Source organism: Ipomoea triloba, chromosome 1, assembly GCF_003576645.1.
Source record: "Ipomoea triloba cultivar NCNSP0323 chromosome 1, ASM357664v1".
Lineage (NCBI taxonomy): Eukaryota > Viridiplantae > Streptophyta > Magnoliopsida > Solanales > Convolvulaceae > Ipomoea > Ipomoea triloba.
In genome coordinates this window covers 13,056,734-13,077,686 of record NC_044916.1, presented here as the reverse complement: position 1 = coordinate 13,077,686, position 20,953 = coordinate 13,056,734, and the positions used below count along the sequence as shown (strand labels likewise).

At 33.1% G+C, this 20,953-nt stretch overlaps 2 protein-coding genes across 2 annotated transcripts in view; both read right to left on the bottom strand.

Moving 5' to 3' along the window:
- The window catches only part of LOC115996742 (basic form of pathogenesis-related protein 1-like), a 13,896-nt gene extending 1,614 nt beyond the window's left edge, over positions 1-12,282 (bottom strand). Inside the window, exon 1 of the mRNA XM_031236133.1 lies at positions 12,216-12,282. Within this exon, the coding sequence (XP_031091993.1) occupies positions 12,216-12,221 (6 nt within the window). The 5' untranslated portion in view covers positions 12,222-12,282. The remainder of the gene's footprint in view (positions 1-12,215) is intronic.
- On the bottom strand, positions 982-1,730 carry LOC115996751 (basic form of pathogenesis-related protein 1-like). The gene has a single exon (XM_031236146.1). It carries the CDS (start codon positions 1,651-1,653, stop codon positions 1,156-1,158), a length of 498 nt encoding a protein of 165 aa, XP_031092006.1. The 5' UTR covers positions 1,654-1,730; the 3' UTR covers positions 982-1,155.
- Positions 12,283-20,953: the final 8,671 nt, after the last annotated feature.

Sequence of the window (20,953 nt, the reverse complement as noted above, 5' to 3'; positions counted from 1 at the left end):
GTCCAGTTTTTTAGGGTAGGTTTAATCCGGGACACAATGCAAGGTGAACCTTGGTCCATGGTATAACAATTGCACCTATAGGGTATGTGTATTTCTAGTGCCTCCTATCAATAATGAAATCGAAGAGATATTTTGATTATATCAACCCGGTAAAAGAGAAGGAAAATAAATGTTTATTTAGAAATTGCCTTTCATCCTCTTTTTAGGTGAATATTGAACACTCATAAAACCTCTCAATTTTCATGACCATATCATTCGTTATTACTTCCACCAGGGAAGTCACTCACTTGAAGAGGGCCCCAACCCTTGTTTGCTGAAGAGATGAGAGGAAGCAGATAGGCAGCCCTCGTGAAGCTATACACTCCCTACATTGCAAAACCTGTTTCCCCAAACCGTTCTAAGGAGGGGGCTATTGAGTTACTTTGCATACCTATAAAAAAAAAATTGGTATATTCCTACCATTCTCATGAAACAAGATTTATACATGTCATCATGTGTTTGTCACCTCATTTTTTGTAGTTTCATTTCATGGTTGAAAATTTCGTAATCTTATTTCATGTTATTTGATATATATTATCATTTTTTTAGTATTACTAAATTTAAATTTTAGTTTTTTAAATATAGGGACTATTTTGCCCCGGGCTATAAAATGTTTAGAGTTAAGATCATTTTGATAATAAGCAATTTGATTTGTTTTACCAAGAAGGTCTACCATTCGAGTCCGTATAGCCCTACTTATATTTATTATAACAATAAAAAAGAAATTATAACCGATAAAAAAAAAAATCATCTAAAATTTGTCTCATTTTCACTCATTATTTTTTCGTGTTAAGAACTCGCAACTGGTTGGTGTTGGTTAATCAAAATCAATTTATTACTATGAGTTCACTCAGGGAAATATTATTAGGCAGAACCAAAAACAAAAAAGAAAAAATGGATATCAATGGACTCAGAAAAAAATAAAGTATAGCTAGCCAGAAGTAAAAGAAAAAGTTCAAAATTGAATTCAATCAACATCCATGCATGAAACAGTAGTTGTTTCATGATAGTACATTAGTGCTAATATTTTAGTTTTTAAATATTTATATTTTTTTGTATAATGCATTGTCTGCATTTCACAAGATCATACTAATCATCAAGAAAAAAAAATTGTTTTTAATATGGACGTTCGCCCACATAGTTTCCTGGAGGGTAATAGTTGCAGGTGACAAACATCCAACCAGTTTTGCACGTAGCCCTAGCACAGCCAATACTCGTGGTGTCACGCCAAACCACCTGCGTATAATGGTGGCACTCTCCGCCGGTGCAAGAATTCGACGCCTGGTCATAGTATTTCTTCTCATCCATCCACAATTTCACGGAATCCGCCGGAGACAATTCGGCAGAAGCCATTGCGATGTTTTCTCCATATGGCCCTTGTGAGTGCTGCGCCGCACAGTCAGCAGACCTCTTGGTGGCATACGATTCAGCGAAGTCTGCTAAGGTGGTGTTCCACTTAACCGGTGGAGCGCCGACCGTTTCTCGGGCCGCTTGATGTGCAGCAATAAACCCTTTAATGCAATCAGAATCACAGGCGGCCTGTCCAAAAGATGGCTGGGCAATGGTGGCTAAGGCAATTATGGCAATAGAGACCTGCCGAAAAGAAAACTCCATTTCCTTTTTATTGTGATTTGCAGATCAGATGCAATAAAAAGGAAAAGTAAGAGGAAATGGAAAAATGTAGTCTTTCTGCAGAGATGCAATATAATGACCATTGGCATTGGGTTATAGGGTATTTATAGGAATGTATGTATCCTAAAAGAATGGACATCTTTGAATAATTTCTATGGCCTACAAATACAAGAATAATGGTGACCTCACAAATATTGATCAATGCATTTAATAAGGAAACACAAATATTTATGGGTAGAGTATCTATAGGAAGAAAGTTAGGTAGGTAGGTTGAAAAAATTTGGTTCTGGTGATAAGTAAATGTCTAGGAGGGATGAATAAAAATTTTTTATTTTACAAAAAATACACAAAAAGTGTACAGCAAAAAATCATAAACTTGCCAAATCTAATTTCAAAATCTCCATTTCCACTTGTTTTGAGTTTGTATATATATTCTAACATGATTTGCAAATAATTAATCTAATTTCAGAATCTCCATTAATCCCCTAGTAACTTTGATGCAAACAGCAAAAATAGATAAAGATTGGAAGCTTGTCAGACAACCAAGATACCATCCCACTGCGAGGCTGTCATGGGCTGAGGATATTGTACAAATTTATTAAAAACTGTATTATCATATTTAAATGTACAAATTTATTACGAATTGGAATTATATTACCATATTTTACAATATTACGCAATCCTTAATAGTATAGGAGTGTTTTGGACGGGAAGTTAAAGTTGAGGATATTGTTTTTATTAATAGTATAGATTAATTTTGGTAAATGGTAATTATTTGGTTTAATATTGCCATATTAATATTACCTTAATTAATATTGTGTATTATTTTGGCAATGGTAAATGTATGGTAATTACTTGTTTTGGAATATTAATGCCCTTTAGTTTTTCCTTCATTGTGGTATTAAATTCATAATTACATTATTATTCAATTTTTAACAAATTATTAAGTTTTAATTTGTTTGAATTTTAATTTTGATATTGAATATTCGATTTAAATTGTATTCAGTGTTACAATTTAAATATTTAATTGTGGAGTTTGAGTTCGTAATATGCATAATCTGAGCATGCTATACATGTTTTTTTATTGCACTGATTATATTATTTGATTGTTATAATTATGCCTTTAGAAAAGCATGTTCATTAAGATTGAATTTAGAGCCTTTTAGGACTGAATTAATTGCTTATTATGCATGATTTAGTACCTTTTAGGTGAATTTAGTGCCTTTAAGAATAGATTACGCATATTCTTACTCTTTAAGTCAATACTTCATTCTTACTTCTTTTAGAGGATTTCAAAGCACATAAAGTACATAAAACTCTTCATAGTACTACGCTATTTAAAGCCTTATCCTTAGATGAATCTACATTTATATAGATCAACCAAACGATTTTACTTCAAATATGAGAACACATGATTTAGGGAAGTTTCTTGTGGAGGAATACTAGTTCCTTGGCCCTGGCTTTCACGCCTTGCTGGCTCAAACCGCCATATTGCTACTAGTCTCCTTGCGACGCTACTCTGTCTAAGGGGTTGGTTTTTAATGGAGCCTTAGCACCAACCAACTTTCCTGGAGTATAACTAAGGATTGTCTATCATGTTTTGGTTTAATTTGTTTGATTAGGCTTTAAATACCCTTGCCATTGTGATTATGTTCAGTTTTGGTCAATTAAAGAGTAGCTACAGCATCTTTAATTTACTGAAATTACATAATAAGGATTAATCACATAAAGTTTAGGCAAGAAACCATGTAGTTAACTATGCATTATATGACGAAATTTAACCCACATGCAATTTTTTTATATTTAAAGGGTTAATTAGGATAAAATACTAAACTATGATTATATTTAAAGGGTTAATTAGGATAAAATACTAAACTATGATCATATTTAAAGGGTTAATTAGGATAAAATACTAAACTATGATCATAATTTGCCGGTTAATTAGGATAAAATACTAAACTATGATCATAATTTGCCCACTAATTAGGATAAAATACTAAACTATGATCATAATTTGCCCACTGGGATTATGCATCGGCATATAGCTTGGTAGTTTTGTCATTAAGGGTGGATAAACATTACCCAAATCGTACCCATTCCGTTTCCACCATTCAGTTTTGGTAATATTATGTACTTTGGTTACTCTCTCTCTGTAACACCCCAATTTTCATCTCTTGGATTTATTACAAAATCCTAATAATACAATACATTGCGGAAGCGTCTAACCAGCAGAAAACTGGGTGTTACCGCCACGCTTAGGTATCTCTCCTATACCCAAACGCTAAGGCTAAACTTACAACCTCAAATAACCATATCAACATCCAAAAGTGTACATATGGAACTAATGTAACACCCCGAATCGGCTATACCGAACCACCAGAGTAATTACCGCCACACCTAGATTCAGCCCAACCTTAAATAGGCGGGATTCATTCTAGATGCACAGGCTAAACAACAAAAACAAGGATCGTGTTCCTTAACGTCAAAACCCAAGACAATTTTAGAATAAAACTGCACCATATATTGACCATATATATATGCATCACCAAAAGATGTAACTAGGAAGTTACCAAAACGAACGGGGTTTACTATCACCACCCATTCGGAGAGTTTAGAGAGAGACCCGGTTAGACGACTGTTCAGGATTAGCGCCCTTACAAAAGATATATTTACACAAAATACTTGACTACACCCCCACCCTTCCACTTCAGACTCTATCTAGTCTAAGGAGTGATACACGGGGCCCGTGTAAGTGCCCCAAACCTCACACCACTCGCCCTCATACCACATTATGTGGTCTAAAAATCGGCAGGTGTCCATAGTCATCATCCACTCATCATGGTACTCCGGGAGACTCGGGTCCCACGGGTACGGGTACCGCACTATGAACTCAGGAGGACTACTACCCGGAACTAGCTCTATGGGGTAGAACCCATAGCTAACTTGTATAGCATCGAAAGGGCAAAGGGGTAAGACTGGAGGGGGTGCCCAAACAGGAGCCTCCGGAGAGTCCGGAGCGGGAGTAGAGTCGGGAGTGTCGATCAGAGCGGGTGTATCAGGCGCATATCCGGGGCCATAGGGGTCATCATCTGTTAGGTACTAAACATAATCGTCATAATCGTAGATAGGGAACTCAAACTCGGAAGGATCCGAGTCAGGCGGGCTACACGAGCCTATACTAGACATCTGTTAAGAACACAACGAAGTGCAGTTAGCGCGACGGCTAAGTAAGGATATCCATTATCACTCGAAAATAAACAAAGGTTTTCAAAATAATTATTCAACAAGAACAAGGTAAGATAACATTACCCAACAATCGCAATCAACCTGCAAACATTTTTAACAACAAGTAATTTCACTTCATTTCAATAAATCGAGCAAATAACTCAGTCATTAATTCACCCGATGGTTAGCTCTCACACATCACCCATGGTACACAATTCTCGCCTTACTCATAAGTGGGGTACGAAACACATCCACTATTAGATCTCGGGGGGGTACACAACACATCCACCTTCCAACTCTCACGTGGGGTACAAAACACATCCACGTTTAACTCACGGTGGGGTACGAAACACATCCACCTTTAATTCACGAGTGGGGTACGAAACACATCCACTATTAGATCTCGGTGGGGTACACAACACATCCACCTTTCCAACTCTCACGTGGGGTACGAAACACATCCACGTTTAACTCACGGTGGGGTACGAAACACATCCACTATTAATTCATCACACGACTCCATCACCAATAACTCACTCAGATATATTTTCCCAACCCGCATGCTTAGGTTAGTATTAGTCACGTCACAGAAAATCAAGTATAGAGTCATAATAATTTTCAAAATATAATTATTTTCCATGTTAATATAATGCACAAAAATAATATTTGTCAAAATTGTTTCTAACCATTCTTTTTCAGAAAATTTCAGCTTGGCGCAGTCCGAAAGATTGAGCCGGTAAAAATAGTTCCCGAACTCTTTTTCACTTGAAATTTTTATGGTGGAACCCCAACTTATAGTAATTGATGTCCATAAAAAGTTTTGGTCATTTTGATCCGCGTATAAACACAGAAAATTCCATTTTTGCCCTTGGCAGTGTGCTGTTCAGAATTTCTCTCTCTGGACTAGTTTTGGAAAAAAATTCGAAAACCATACTTATACTACTCCGATCATTATGAAATTTTATATGCGGGTTCTACACTTATTGAACTACATATCTGAGAAAAATGGAGTCAAAATACCTTACCAAATTTTCCCAATAAATCTCGAAAGTTACTGCCAGAGACTAACTTGATTTTTTTTCAATATTTTCACAAGTATAAGCCTATATGGACATAAATACAACCTATACATGCATAAACTAGTTATAAACATGCATACAAAAATTACTAAACATTAAAGTGTAATTTCTTTGAGCCAACTTGTAGATCCACAACTTAACACATATTTTTCACGTAAAGTTTCCTAGTCACGTAATTTACTAGCATTTGTTCACCTTCAAGTGATTGAGCCAACTTAAGGGATTCCTTACCTTTGTAGAAACCTTAAAAACCGTACAAGTTGATGATGCCTTCCTTGGATTCCTTCACCAAAGATCCTAACAAAACACCATAATACAATGTTTTCATAAATCTTAAGTCCAAGCTTAAGTCTTAGGAGGGATTGAACCGAACAAAACCGAAGTTCTTACCTATAGTAGAGTTCTTGGAGTTGAAGAAATGACTAAGGAGTTCTTAGATCACAAATATGGAAGACTAATATTTTTCCTCCTCTTCTTCCTTGTGTGTTCGAAAGTGAGAGAGAAAGATGAGTGTGATAGTGTAGATTATGTCTTGAAGATCAAGCAACAAAGTGCAACATTCCCATACCTCATTAATGCTAGCATTAAATGCTTCATTAATTGTGATCATCCACTTGGGGTTATGCCACATGTCAAAATCCCATGGAGTGCCTTGTAGAATAAAAATTCACTTTGCCAGTTTGGGGTTAAATCAGATAAAAGTTCGGAGGAATATAACTTAATTCGGGAAAATTTTGATACCAAAATTATTCTAATAATAATCCCGTCATAAATCACTAAACTTGGGAATTTTCCGGTATCTCGCGAAATACAAGTACGAAGGATCGTAACAAATTTCACCCTTACAGTCCGTTTAAATTTCCACTTGAACTAAGTCGGAAGTTCATGCGTAATCGCATCATGCTTAATAATCCATTTCCTAGGGAAATTCGAACCGTATATACATCCTTAAAAAATTTTCGGTTCGTGACCGGTACGTAAATCGCAGCTTTATTAATAACTAGTAAGAAAAAAAATTCTTTCGATCACCGAGAGACCTCCTAAATGTCATAGCTTAAAAATATATATATTCTCGAACCTTAACTTTGTCGGAAAAACCGAGGGGTTACACTCTCTCTCTATTATATGTCTTAAAAATCCTAACCAAGCCTTAAGTTAATCGCTAATTTGGACTAGTCACATATGTTATCTTTACAAATATGGAAATATTAAGAATGTGTCTTACCATAATTTGGTTGTCATTGTTAAATATTAATGGTGGTTATAATGTTGATTATTACCATAAAATATTTTAATTAATGAAACCATTAATATTAATATGGTATTCAGTTATAAAGCTTGAATTGTTTCCAATTAAGTTTATATGACAATGTTTCAATTAAGTAAATATTTTGGTTATTATTATATTCTTGGCATTTTTCGGATTTTAAATTTTATTAAGTTTCAAAATTATATCCGAGAATGTTTCTATAGTTAGTGGTTTTAACTATTGTTTTTCCATATTTAGTCTCCTATTTAATGTGATAATATTATTATGGCTATTGCCTTTTGAATTATTTGCAATTTGCCATTAATGATAATAATATTATTAATTGGGTTATGGAGAATCAATTTAGTAATTTTGAAAATAAAAAAACATATTTGCTAAGGCAACTAGCTATTCCTACTAATTCCATAATTCTTTAAGTTCTTTGAATTATGATTTTAGTTCGTTATTCCCATATTTGGTTAAGTATGAATAATGAACATTTAGTGTAAATTCGTACTTTATAGTTGGTTCATACTCTTTAAATTGTTTCATGAATTTGATCACATTAAGTGCATAATATTAGGATTAATTATGCAATTAGGTTTTGTGAGATTTTGATTTACAAATGACAATATATATTTTGGTTAGATATTGTTGAAATTTGTAAATTCGGTCTATTTCTCATAAATTTGATCTTAATGTATTAAAACATTTTAATGGGCAAGTTTGAAATTTCAAAGTATATATTTATTACTTTACTATTCAAAAATTTGGGTCTCTATGGTTTGGAATCATTAGAGTTTGAATATTAAGTTTATGCTTTGCAAGCTCATATTAAAAATTGTCTTAAGTTATGCGATTTGTTTAGAATATATGAGTTGATTGCCTAATTTTATGCATATTAATTTGTCCGACGCATAATATTTTGTTATGCAAAATATTTGTTTTTTATTATGCCTTTAGCAATGCATAAATTTAGGATGGAATTATATTAGTTCCTAATTAAGTTGGACTTATGCAATAAACTTTAGTTACGGTAGTGCCTGAATTTAAGCACATTTGGTCCATTGATTTAGTTCACCCATCTAAGCTTTAATCATAGGTGACCCATGCAATTTTGGTGTATACCCTACAATTTTAGGTTTATACCCCCAAACAGTTATACATTGAGTGCATATGAATTGGGGAGGCATACTAGTTTTATGGCTATGACTTAAGAACATCTTGTGCCACTAGTCTCCGTAAATATCATATATTTGGATTTTCCCATCACGATCTAGTATAATCTGTTTGTTAAAAAAAAATTTAATTTCATTCCTTGCTAATGTGATTTGATTTCAGTTCATTAAAGTATAGACATAGCATATTTAATTTACTAATTTCTCTTAAGTTTGAATCACATAAAGGTTAGGCAATGAATTGATAATTGTGTAGTGATCTTATAATTTTAATTTGGTTGTGGAGTAGCCACAGCATCCTTAAGTCAGTTAAAATTATATATTGAGCGATTTATCTTGATCACATAAAGTTTTAGACATATCATTTGTGATTAATTGTATTTAATATGATGAAATTTAGCCCACAGGCAATTTCGTTATATTTGTATGATTAATTAGGATTAAATACTAGACTATAATCATAATTTAGTCCACAGACAATTATGTATCGGAGTGTAGTTTAGTAGTTTTATCAGTTATGATGGAAACAAATAAATTTATTTAGTTAACGATTATTTGTAAATAATTCCATCTCTATCATAAAGTTTAATTTTATGATGCAAACTTTAGATCATATTTCTTAATTTACCCATAGGGATTAAGAAAAAGAACATTATTTCTTAAGTTTTATCATAATAGTTGTAATGAATCTCGTTGATTAAAACTTTATCCTACAGGCAAGTCTTATATCACTTGATTGTTCAACTCATTTGATAATTGTTTTATCATAAAATTTCAGTTGGATCTAATTGAGTAAAACTTTAGCCCACAGGCAAGTTTTATGTCTCTAGATTCTTCTGTCTATTTAATAATTGAGATCATAATTTAGCCCACAGACAAGTTAGGTCATATTTATTTAATAATGATCTATTTAGTCTAACTGTCTAAGATTTGAACATGCATGGTTATATACTGCAAAATAATTTATCAAAAAATATAAATATCACGGGTCTCCAGTCTTTTGTTCTCTGTTTTGTACTGAAAGGACTTCAATTTTTGAATCCATATTTACTCAATGAATTTTATTTTTCAAATTTTAAGCATTCTGTCAAATTTTACACTGAATTTTATTTTTCAAAATTTAAGCTTTATGTCAGATTTTGCAAAATCATGTTTATGAATTGTATATTTCTTGTTCTTCTACTTATTGAATCCAAAACAAATTACATGAAGTGTTCAAAAATTTTAAAAAACATATTTAAAATGATATTTCAAGTTATATGCATATTTAGATGTGTTTAAATTTACAATGGCAAAGAAAGTTATAATAGAATTGCCTTTGTCATCCTTAGCTTGTTTTCTCTTTGATCCTATATGTGTTCTCCCTATTTTTTAACATCTATAGAACATTAGAACCTAAAGCACTGTTTTGCAGGTTTAAAATATGAATATTTACTAAGTCTTATTGAAGCACTAAATGAATTTGAAATTATTTATATCACTAAATTATGTTCGATTAATTAATTTATTAATACATTATAAAAATTGATAACTTAGAAATATTATAAAATGTATTTTAAACTTTATTTTATTATTAATCACTAAATTGTGTTAGATTGATATATTAAGAATAATTATAAAAGACTTTAAATTTGGGTTTGCGATTTATTTTTATTGGGTTTGCTTTTAATACTGAAAATTATTAAGATGTATACCTATCCTCGGTAATTTAGAGAAATCAAAATTCACATATTTGTAATTATGCTAGCATTAATAGTTTGATTACTATTATAGAAAATAGTTATTATATCATGATGACTTATATGTAGAATCCCTTTGAATATGATAGATGTATCATCAAACCTAAAATAACTTTTTAAGTAAATTATGTTGTGCACACAATATTTTAAAATCAATTTTTTTTATTGTATATAAGCCATTTAGCACATTTTCAATCTATAGATCTATTGTTGGAAGAACCAAAAAATTAAACACTTTAATTTATTTCTTAATTGAAACTCATTTAGGCCAAAGTTTGGGCACGCTCCGTGCCCGACAGTTATGGGCCTAAGTCATGCCTAGATCCGGTCCTAGGCCAATTTCAAGCTGGGCCTCGGACTTTTTCCAATAAGACTAAGACGATCCCGATCCAAGCTAATCCCAGTGAAGCCCATGTCCAGTTTTTTAGGGTAGGTTTAATCCTGGACCAGAATTCACAATGCAAGGTGAACCTTGGTCCATGGTATAACAATTGCACCTATAGGGTATGTGTATTTCTAGTACCTCCTATCAATAATGAAATCGAAGAGATATTTTGATTATATCAACCTGTAAAAGAGAAGGAAAATAAATGTTTATTCAGAAATTGCCTCTCATCCTATTTTTAGGTGAATATTGAACACTCATAAAACCTCTCAATTTTCATGACCATATCATTTGTTATTACTTCCACCAGGGAAGTCACTCACTTGAAGAGGGCCCCAACCCTTGTTTGCTGAGCAGAGATGAGAGGAAGTAGATAGGCAGCCATCGTGAAGCTACACTCCCTACATTGCTCAACCTGTTTCCCCAACCGTGCTAAGGAGGGGGCTATTGAGTTACTTTGCATATCTATAAAAAAAAATTGGTATATTCCTACGATTCTCATGAAACAAGATTTATACATGTCATCATGTGCTTGTTACCTCATTTTTTGTAGTTTCATTTCATGGTTGAAAATTTTGTAATCTTATTTCATGTTATTTGATATATATTATCATTTTTTTTAGTATTACTAAATTTAAATTTTAGTTTTTTAAATATAGGGACTATTTTGCCCCGGGCTATAAAATGTTTAGAGTTAAGATCATTTTGATAATAAGCAATTTGATCTGTTTTACAGAGAAGGTCTACCGTTCGAGTCCATATAGCCCTACTTATATTTATTATAACAATAAAAAAGAAATTATAACGATAAAAAAAAAAAAGAAAAAATCATCTAAAATTTGTCTCATTTTCACTCATTATTTTTTCGTGTTAAGAACTCGCAACTGGTTGGTGTTGGTTAATCAAAATCAATTTATTCCTATGAGTTCACTCAGGGAAATCTTATAAGGCAGAACCAAAATCAAAAAAGAAAAAATGGATATCAATGGACTCAGAAAAAAATAAAGTATAGCTAGCCAGAAGTAAAAGAAAAAGTTCAAAATTGAATTCAATCAACATCCATGCACGAAACAATAGTTGTTTCATGATAGTACATTAGTGCTAATATTGTAGTTTTTAAATATTTATATTTTTTTGTATAATGCATTGTCTGCATTTCACAAGATCATACTAATCAACAAGAAAAAAAAATTGTTTTTAATATGGACGTTCGCCCACATAGTTGCCTGGAGGGTAATAGTTGCAGGTGACAAACATCCAACCAGTTTTGCACGTAGCCCTAGCACAGCCAATACTCGTGGTGTCACGCCAAACCACCTGCGTATAATGGTGGCACTCTCCGCTGGTGCAAGAATTCGACGCCTTGTCATAGTATTGCTTCTCATCCATCCACAACTTCACGGAATCCGCCGGAGACAATTCGGCAGAAGCCATTGCGATGTTTTCTCCATATGGCCCTTGTGAGTGCTGTGCCGCACAGTCAGCAGACCTCTTGGTGGCATAGGATTCAGCGAAGTCTGCTAAGGTGGTGTTCCACTTAACCGGTGGAGCGCCAACCATTTCTCGGGCCGCGTTATGTGCATCAATAAACCCTTTAATGCAATCAGAATCACAGGCGGCCTGTCCAAAAGATGGCTGGGCAATGGCAACTAAGGCAATTATGGCAATAGAGACCTGCAGAAAAGAAAACTCCATTTCCTTTTTATTGTGATTTGCAGATCAGATGCAATAAAAAGGAAAAGTAAGAGGAAATGGAAAAATGTAGTCTTTCTCCAGAGATGCAATATAACAACCATTGGCATTGGGTTATAGGGTATTTATCGGAATGTATGTATCCTTAAAGAATGGACATCTTTGAATAATTTCTATGGCGTACAAATACAAGAATAATGGTGACCTCACAAATATTAATCAATGCGTTTAATAAGGAAACACAAATATTTCTGGGTAGAGTATCTATAGGAAGAAAGTTAGGTAGGTATGTTGAAAAAACTTGGTTCTGGTGACAAGTAAATGTCTAGGAGGGGTGAATAAAAAATTTTTATTTTACAAAAAATACACAAAAAGTGTACAGCAAAAAATCATAAACTTGCCAAATCTAATTTCAAAATCTCCATTTCCACTTGTTTTCAGATTGTATATATATATTCTAACACGATTTGCAAAAAATTAATCTAATTTCAGAATCTCCATTAATCCCCGGGTAACTTTGATGCAAACAGCAATAAAAGATAAAGATTGGTAGCTTGTCAGACAGCCAAGATACCATCCCTCCACACTGCGAGGCAGGCATGGGCTGATAATCATGCTCTGTTGTGATCGTAACAATTGTTTTAATACTATAGTAATTAAATAAATCATTAGACAATTAAACAGTAGTTGTGAACCAACATGGTTGGTGTGGTGGTTCAGCATCTCGTCCCTTAAGCATGAGGTTGGGGGTTCAATTCCCACCCAAGTGAATGGAGCAAACCGTTTGGCCAGTCCCCTACCAGTAAGTGTGTTGACTGTTAGGATGGAGGTTAGTCCTCTAGCTGTCGGCTGGAGGTATATGACTCTTGCTAATTTTGCATATGACAACATTAAAGAAGTGGTCTTCTTTGAAATTTGAACATGATACACTAATAAAATAATAGTGTTTTATTAGCACATTAATACTAATAATATTATTAACACATTTGGACAACAATACTCTTACTAATAATAATAATAATATTATTATTATTATTACTTTAATACAGGGCTGAGAAATAACATTATAATACACATGAATTACACCCTCGATATCAAAAGTATCAAGCTTCTGAACTTCAAGAAGGCGATTTAGTAATCCTGAACTGAAAACGGCCTCAGAAATGAGCTCAGGAAAAATAATTATTATAAACTATATTAATATGGTGGTGACATGAATTACACCCTCGATTTAGTAATACACATGAATTACACCCTCGATTTTGATGGTGTCCATGACTACAGAGAGGACTATGGTGGTCTGTGGTGGTTATGAAGCGAGCGCTGACATGGTTATTTGGAAACCTAATTAATATTATTTTTAGGTTTAATTTAATATAATAGTTATTTTTAATAAAAGAAAATAATTATTATAATACTATATTAAAATTATTATAATTTGCATATAAAGGTTCGGTCAAAGTTGACTTTACAATTTAATGAGGTGGCGCGTTTTGGTTCACCGTCGTTGTATAGTACCTATACAAACGCCTGTGTATCAAATATTTTCTCATATTTAAATCCTTTGACCTATAGGTATTATGTTTTATGGAGTTTTTTTAATTACATTCAAATACACGAAGTCACAACAATATGCACCTAGAGCTGTTAACAAATCGAACATTAACGAATGGAGGATGTTCGTGTTCGTTTGTTAAGGATTGTGGGGTGTTCGTGTTCGTGTTCATTTGTTAAGGTTTTTGAAAATCCTGTTCGTGTTCGTTTGTTAAGCGTTCGTTAGTGTTCGTTAACGTTCGCGAACACACGTTCACGAACGTGTTCGCAAACGTTAGCAAACACGTTCACAAACATGTTCATTTACGTTCATAAACACGTTCGTGAACACTTAATAACCAAACACCTGCACATGTTCATGAACACATTTGTTCGCGAACAATAAATAATCTTCATTCACATCTTCATGAACAATTATATATATATATATATATATATATATATATATATATATATATATATATATAAACATGTTCGCGAACATTATTAAACGAATACTAAACGATCTTGTTCACGAACACTACTAAACGAACACAAACGAGCTTGTTCACGAACACTACTAAACGAAAACAAACGAGCTTGTTCGCGAACACTTAGCAAACGAGCTTACCACTGTTCAAGCTCTGTTCGTTTATTAACCGAGCTCTAAATTTTGTTTGTTAATGTTCGTTTACATTAATAAACGAACATAAACGAACGTTTATCGAGCTCGAACACGAGTAGTTTGTCGAAAGCTCTGTTCGCTAACAGCCCTATATGCACCTTAAGGAAAAACAAGTTTCTTAACATATAATGTTAAGGATTATGAACATCGACTTCCAGACTCGGTGCATAACTTTAAAACTTAGGGAGCATCAGTTTCCAGCTTAAGGTGCATGAGTTTAACTCTCAAGGTGCAAAACTTTAATTCCTTGATTGCCTCATATTAAACTTAATGAGTATCGACTTCTAGACTAGGTGCATAACTTTAAAGCTTAGGGAGCATCAGTTTCCATCTTTAAAGTGCATGAATTTAACTCTTAAGGTGCAAATGGTACTTTGGAAAAGCAAATGATATAATAAAAGGTAAAGTAAGAAAAATAATAATATAAAAAATATGTAATACTAAAATCAAAATAATATGAACTATTCATTTCAACAAACAATCAATAATTATATCACTGTATCCATTTACATATTGGATGTTCATAATTTGAATTGTGAACATTTAGTATGTAAATTATGAACATTCAGTTGTAAACATTAATTATTAGTATGTAAATTATGAACATTCAGTTGTAAACATTAATTATATAAATTGTGAGCATTCAATATGTTCAATCGTTATACCCTGCACCACGGTGCACATAGCAATGTGCACCACGTACGTAAAACGGCGTCGTTTTGGTGTTAGTGGACGCGGGCTTGAATGACTCCAGGGAATTCATTATCTATAATACACATAATCATTATCTAGAATACACAGAACGTTTGCCTAGAATACACAGAATGTTTGCCCAGAATACACAGAATATTGACACACAATACACAGAACTCATCCTCCTAACATTCGAATGCACAAACACATCACAACCTGTGTTAATAACATGAATACACAGAATATTGACACAAAATACACAGATTTCATCCTCCTAAACATTCGAATGCACAAACACATCACAACATGTGTTACTAACATGAATACACTTATACCCATAACGGTTGCCTAGAATACATAGAACGGTTGCCTAGAATACACAGAATGATTGCCTGGAATACACAGAATATTAACATAAATACAGAGACCAGCCGAAACGGGAAGCGTGATTTCTAAAAAAACGGACGATTAATTTACAATGCTCAAAACGACGTCGTTTAGGTACGTGGTACACATTGCTATGTGCACCGTGGTGCACGGTATAATTTGCCCAATATGTTAATTATGTATTTTGGACCCAAATCCATAGAATAATGTCACAAACAATTGGGCTAACATTTTTTAGTTGTCATTATAGACTTATAGTCATAACTTTAAGTGGACTAACTTTATTGACACTTATTAGATTTATATAGTAGATTATAGATATTTCATTTCCATCTTAACCCGACTCATATTTAACTGGCCTAACTTAATTGGCACTTATTAGATTTACTAATATTTTCTCTGCGCGATGGGCAAAAACATATGTCCAATATTTATATTTTCTAAAAAAAATTAATAAATTCTTACTAATTAAAATCTAAATGAAAAATATTACTTATTATATTAATCTAATATATAATGAATGCAAATATTATTATAATCTATAACTATAATATAGCAACAACTTTTAGATAAATAAAAAGAATTAGTTTTGCCGCCCAATTGAAACTACGTAGTTTTGATACATTTGTAGAATTATCAGTACAAAAGATATTAGTAAATATGAATGTATTTATTGTGTTCACATCATTAGCGTGAAGGAATTAATTGCATTTAATTTTATAAATAATTTGAATTTTCAATACATTACTGGCTACTGCAATAAACATAATTGGATGCAGAATTCGAACAGTTGGCTGTTGGCATCAGTATTTATTCTTCTAAAATAACAATTTACAAAACACCATTCAAATTATAGCGAGATTTGAGAATGTATTAATTATTTATAGCTTTGAAACACATTTTTCATAGCTACTCCATTATAAATATCAAATGCAGTAGACAATAACTAGAGATGAACATATTTGCAAAGGAAAAGAACCGCAGAGGGACTTACGAGAGTGTTCCAGGCACTGTATAGGGGGGAGAAAGACATCATATCGGCTGTGGAGTTGTTAGAAAAACGATGATGGCACAAGCTAATTGAGCGAATCGTAGAGGACGATCTCCGATTGCCGATCATGTCACGAGCCTCGCCTTTAATGCCTTCTTAGCACCCCACCCACATCGTCCTCTGGAATCTGGGTCGAGGATTGCCGCTGAGGCCGCAGGGAATGCGAGGCTCACACGGAGCAAGAAGTAGAAGATGGGTTGGAAGTATCCAGTATCTAAAGCCAAAACAGTAAATCAGACTGTAGTTTTGTTTTTGAGGATGGTGGAGAAAGATTGGTAGCTGATTTTCGTTTTTATTTTCTTTTTCCTTTTGCATGCAAACCTTTGNACGAACGTTTATCGAGCTCGAACACGAGTAGTTTGTCGAAAGCTCTGTTCGCTAACAGCCCTATATGCACCTTAAGGAAAAACAAGTTTCTTAACATATAATGTTAAGGATTATGAACATCGACTTCCAGACTCGGTGCATAACTTTAAAACTTAGGGAGCATCAGTTTCCAGCTTAAGGTGCATGAGTTTAACTCTCAAGGTGCAAAACTTTAATTCCTTGATTGCCTCATATTAAACTTAATGAGTATCGACTTCTAGACTAGGTGCATAACTTTAAAGCTTAGGGAGCATCAGTTTCCATCTTTAAAGTGCATGAATTTAACTCTTAAGGTGCAAATGGTACTTTGGAAAAGCAAATGATATAATAAAAGGTAAAGTAAGAAAAATAATAATATAAAAAATATGTAATACTAAAATCAAAATAATATGAACTATTCATTTCAACAAACAATCAATAATTATATCACTGTATCCATTTACATATTGGATGTTCATAATTTGAATTGTGAACATTTAGTATGTAAATTATGAACATTCAGTTGTAAACATTAATTATATAAATTGTGAGCATTCAATATGTTCAATCGTTATACCCTGCACCACGGTGCACATAGCAATGTGCACCACGTACGTAAAACGGCGTCGTTTTGGTGTTAGTGGACGCGGGCTTGAATGACTCCAGGGAATTCATTATCTATAATACACATAATCATTATCTAGAATACACAGAACGTTTGCCTAGAATACACAGAATGTTTGCCCAGAATACACAGAATATTGACACACAATACACAGAACTCATCCTCCTAACATTCGAATGCACAAACACATCACAACCTGTGTTAATAACATGAATACACAGAATATTGACACAAAATACACAGATTTCATCCTCCTAAACATTCGAATGCACAAACACATCACAACATGTGTTACTAACATGAATACACTTATACCCATAACGGTTGCCTAGAATACATAGAACGGTTGCCTAGAATACACAGAATGATTGCCTGGAATACACAGAATATTAACATAAATACAGAGACCAGCCGAAACGGGAAGCGTGATTTCTAAAAAAACGGACGATTAATTTACAATGCTCAAAACGACGTCGTTTAGGTACGTGGTACACATTGCTATGTGCACCGTGGTGCACGGTATAATTTGCCCAATATGTTAATTATGTATTTTGGACCCAAATCCATAGAATAATGTCACAAACAATTGGGCTAACATTTTTTAGTTGTCATTATAGACTTATAGTCATAACTTTAAGTGGACTAACTTTATTGACACTTATTAGATTTATATAGTAGATTATAGATATTTCATTTCCATCTTAACCCGACTCATATTTAACTGGCCTAACTTAATTGGCACTTATTAGATTTACTAATATTTTCTCTGCGCGATGGGCAAAAACATATGTCCAATATTTATATTTTCTAAAAAAAATTAATAAATTCTTACTAATTAAAATCTAAATGAAAAATATTACTTATTATATTAATCTAATATATAATGAATGCAAATATTATTATAATCTATAACTATAATATAGCAACAACTTTTAGATAAATAAAAAGAATTAGTTTTGCCGCCCAATTGAAACTACGTAGTTTTGATACATTTGTAGAATTATCAGTACAAAAGATATTAGTAAATATGAATGTATTTATTGTGTTCACATCATTAGCGTGAAGGAATTAATTGCATTTAATTTTATAAATAATTTGAATTTTCAATACATTACTGGCTACTGCAATAAACATAATTGGATGCAGAATTCGAACAGTTGGCTGTTGGCATCAGTATTTATTCTTCTAAAATAACAATTTACAAAACACCATTCAAATTATAGCGAGATTTGAGAATGTATTAATTATTTATAGCTTTGAAACACATTTTTCATAGCTACTCCATTATAAATATCAAATGCAGTAGACAATAACTAGAGATGAACATATTTGCAAAGGAAAAGAACCGCAGAGGGACTTACGAGAGTGTTCCAGGCACTGTATAGGGGGGAGAAAGACATCATATCGGCTGTGGAGTTGTTAGAAAAACGATGATGGCACAAGCTAATTGAGCGAATCGTAGAGGACGATCTCCGATTGCCGATCATGTCACGAGCCTCGCCTTTAATGCCTTCTTAGCACCCCACCCACATCGTCCTCTGGAATCTGGGTCGAGGATTGCCGCTGAGGCCGCAGGGAATGCGAGGCTCACACGGAGCAAGAAGTAGAAGATGGGTTGGAAGTATCCAGTATCTAAAGCCAAAACAGTAAATCAGACTGTAGTTTTGTTTTTGAGGATGGTGGAGAAAGATTGGTAGCTGATTTTCGTTTTTATTTTCTTTTTCCTTTTGCATGCAAACCTTTGATGCTATATTTTATTTTAAGATTTATTTTTAATACTACTATTCATTTACTTTCATGCATCCTTTGGAACTTATTTTGTTTAAGCACTTGCTTTGATGAATTATATATATTCATTGTTCAATCTCTGCAGCCTCAATGAAAATAAGTTCAAAGAAAAACACAGGAAATGAAAGGAAGAGGTTAACACACTAATGAAGTTAGTCTCTTTTGAATGGGTATGTTCGGCCGACATGGACATTTAGATTCTGCAAGGCATATATTTGAGAGGATGAGGAGGAATGACATAGATTTATATCATGTATCTTATACAATGCTGAATAAAGGACTATTGAAAATGGTATGCTTTTAATGAATTGGTTGGCAGTAATGTATGCCCTGATGCTATTGTATACTCAGTTGCTTTTTAGCGCTGAAAGGACAAAGGATGCAAATGAGATACTGTGTAAAGTGTACAAAGTTGTAGCTATGCCAAACGAGATCATTCATTGTACCCCAGAAGATCAATATTGGCGGCCTAATTAGAAAGACGGATGGGGGATAAAAATGCAGAGGTTTTTGTAAATAGAACAATTTATTTTTCTGTTTTTTTTTAAATTAATTATATCTCATACATTTAATAAAATTTTAAATTTAAATAAAGTAGTGTAGTGTAAAAATTTTGTACTTTTGTAATATTGTACAACTTCGCTTTTCCCTTTTAATAGATTTTGCAATTGACTATTACTTTTGTTACATTTAAATTTTCAATATTTTATTTTTAATTTCTCAAAGATTTTATAATTTTAAATTTTTTTATGATTGAAAACTTGAAAACAAAATTAATCATTACCACCTATAATTTAATAATAATATTAATAATATTTAGTCCGTGCATCGCACGGGATCATACTAGTTAAAGAATATAAGAAAAGATATGGTGGATGAATGTGTATGGTAAAGTTAATAGAAAACATATTGCTGAATATAGAGTTGTCCAAAAATGTGTGAATGTAGAGGTTTCAAAGTGTGAATGTAGAGTATAGAAATCGTGAATGTAGATTTATGATTGTGTGAATGTAGAGTTGCCCAGAAATGTGTGAATGTGGAGGTTTCAAATTGTGAATATGGAGTATAGAAATCGTGAATGTAGAGTTATGCATATGTGAATTTGTAATAGAGTTAAGAAGTTCTAACAACTTGTAGCCCTGTAATGTGTGAATGTGGAGTTCTCAAGTTGTGAATATGGAGTATAGGACATGTGAATATAGAGTTTTGAATGTGTGAATGCATAACAGTGGTAATATAGTTACTAAACATATAATCCTATAATGTGTGAATGTAGAGTTTACAAAGTGTGAATGTAGAGTATAGTGTATGTGAATGTAGACCCAGGTTCACCTTGAACCTTGCAAGGTGGACCTGGGTCCACGGCATAACAACCCCCATGAGACGATCTCACAATAAGAGTCACTCTATTCAAATTGGATAGCTTAAATTAATAATTTAATACTTAAATATTAACAATTATACTACTCCGTAAATTATTAGTTTGATTATAGGATTGATCAAGGCAGAGATTCTCTATCTCCAAAATTTTCTTGTAAAGAATGGGAAAATTTTTCTATTCCCAACGGGGGGTCTAGGTCACGGGGCAGTCGTTATACTGTGGACCATGGTCCATAATACATTGTGGA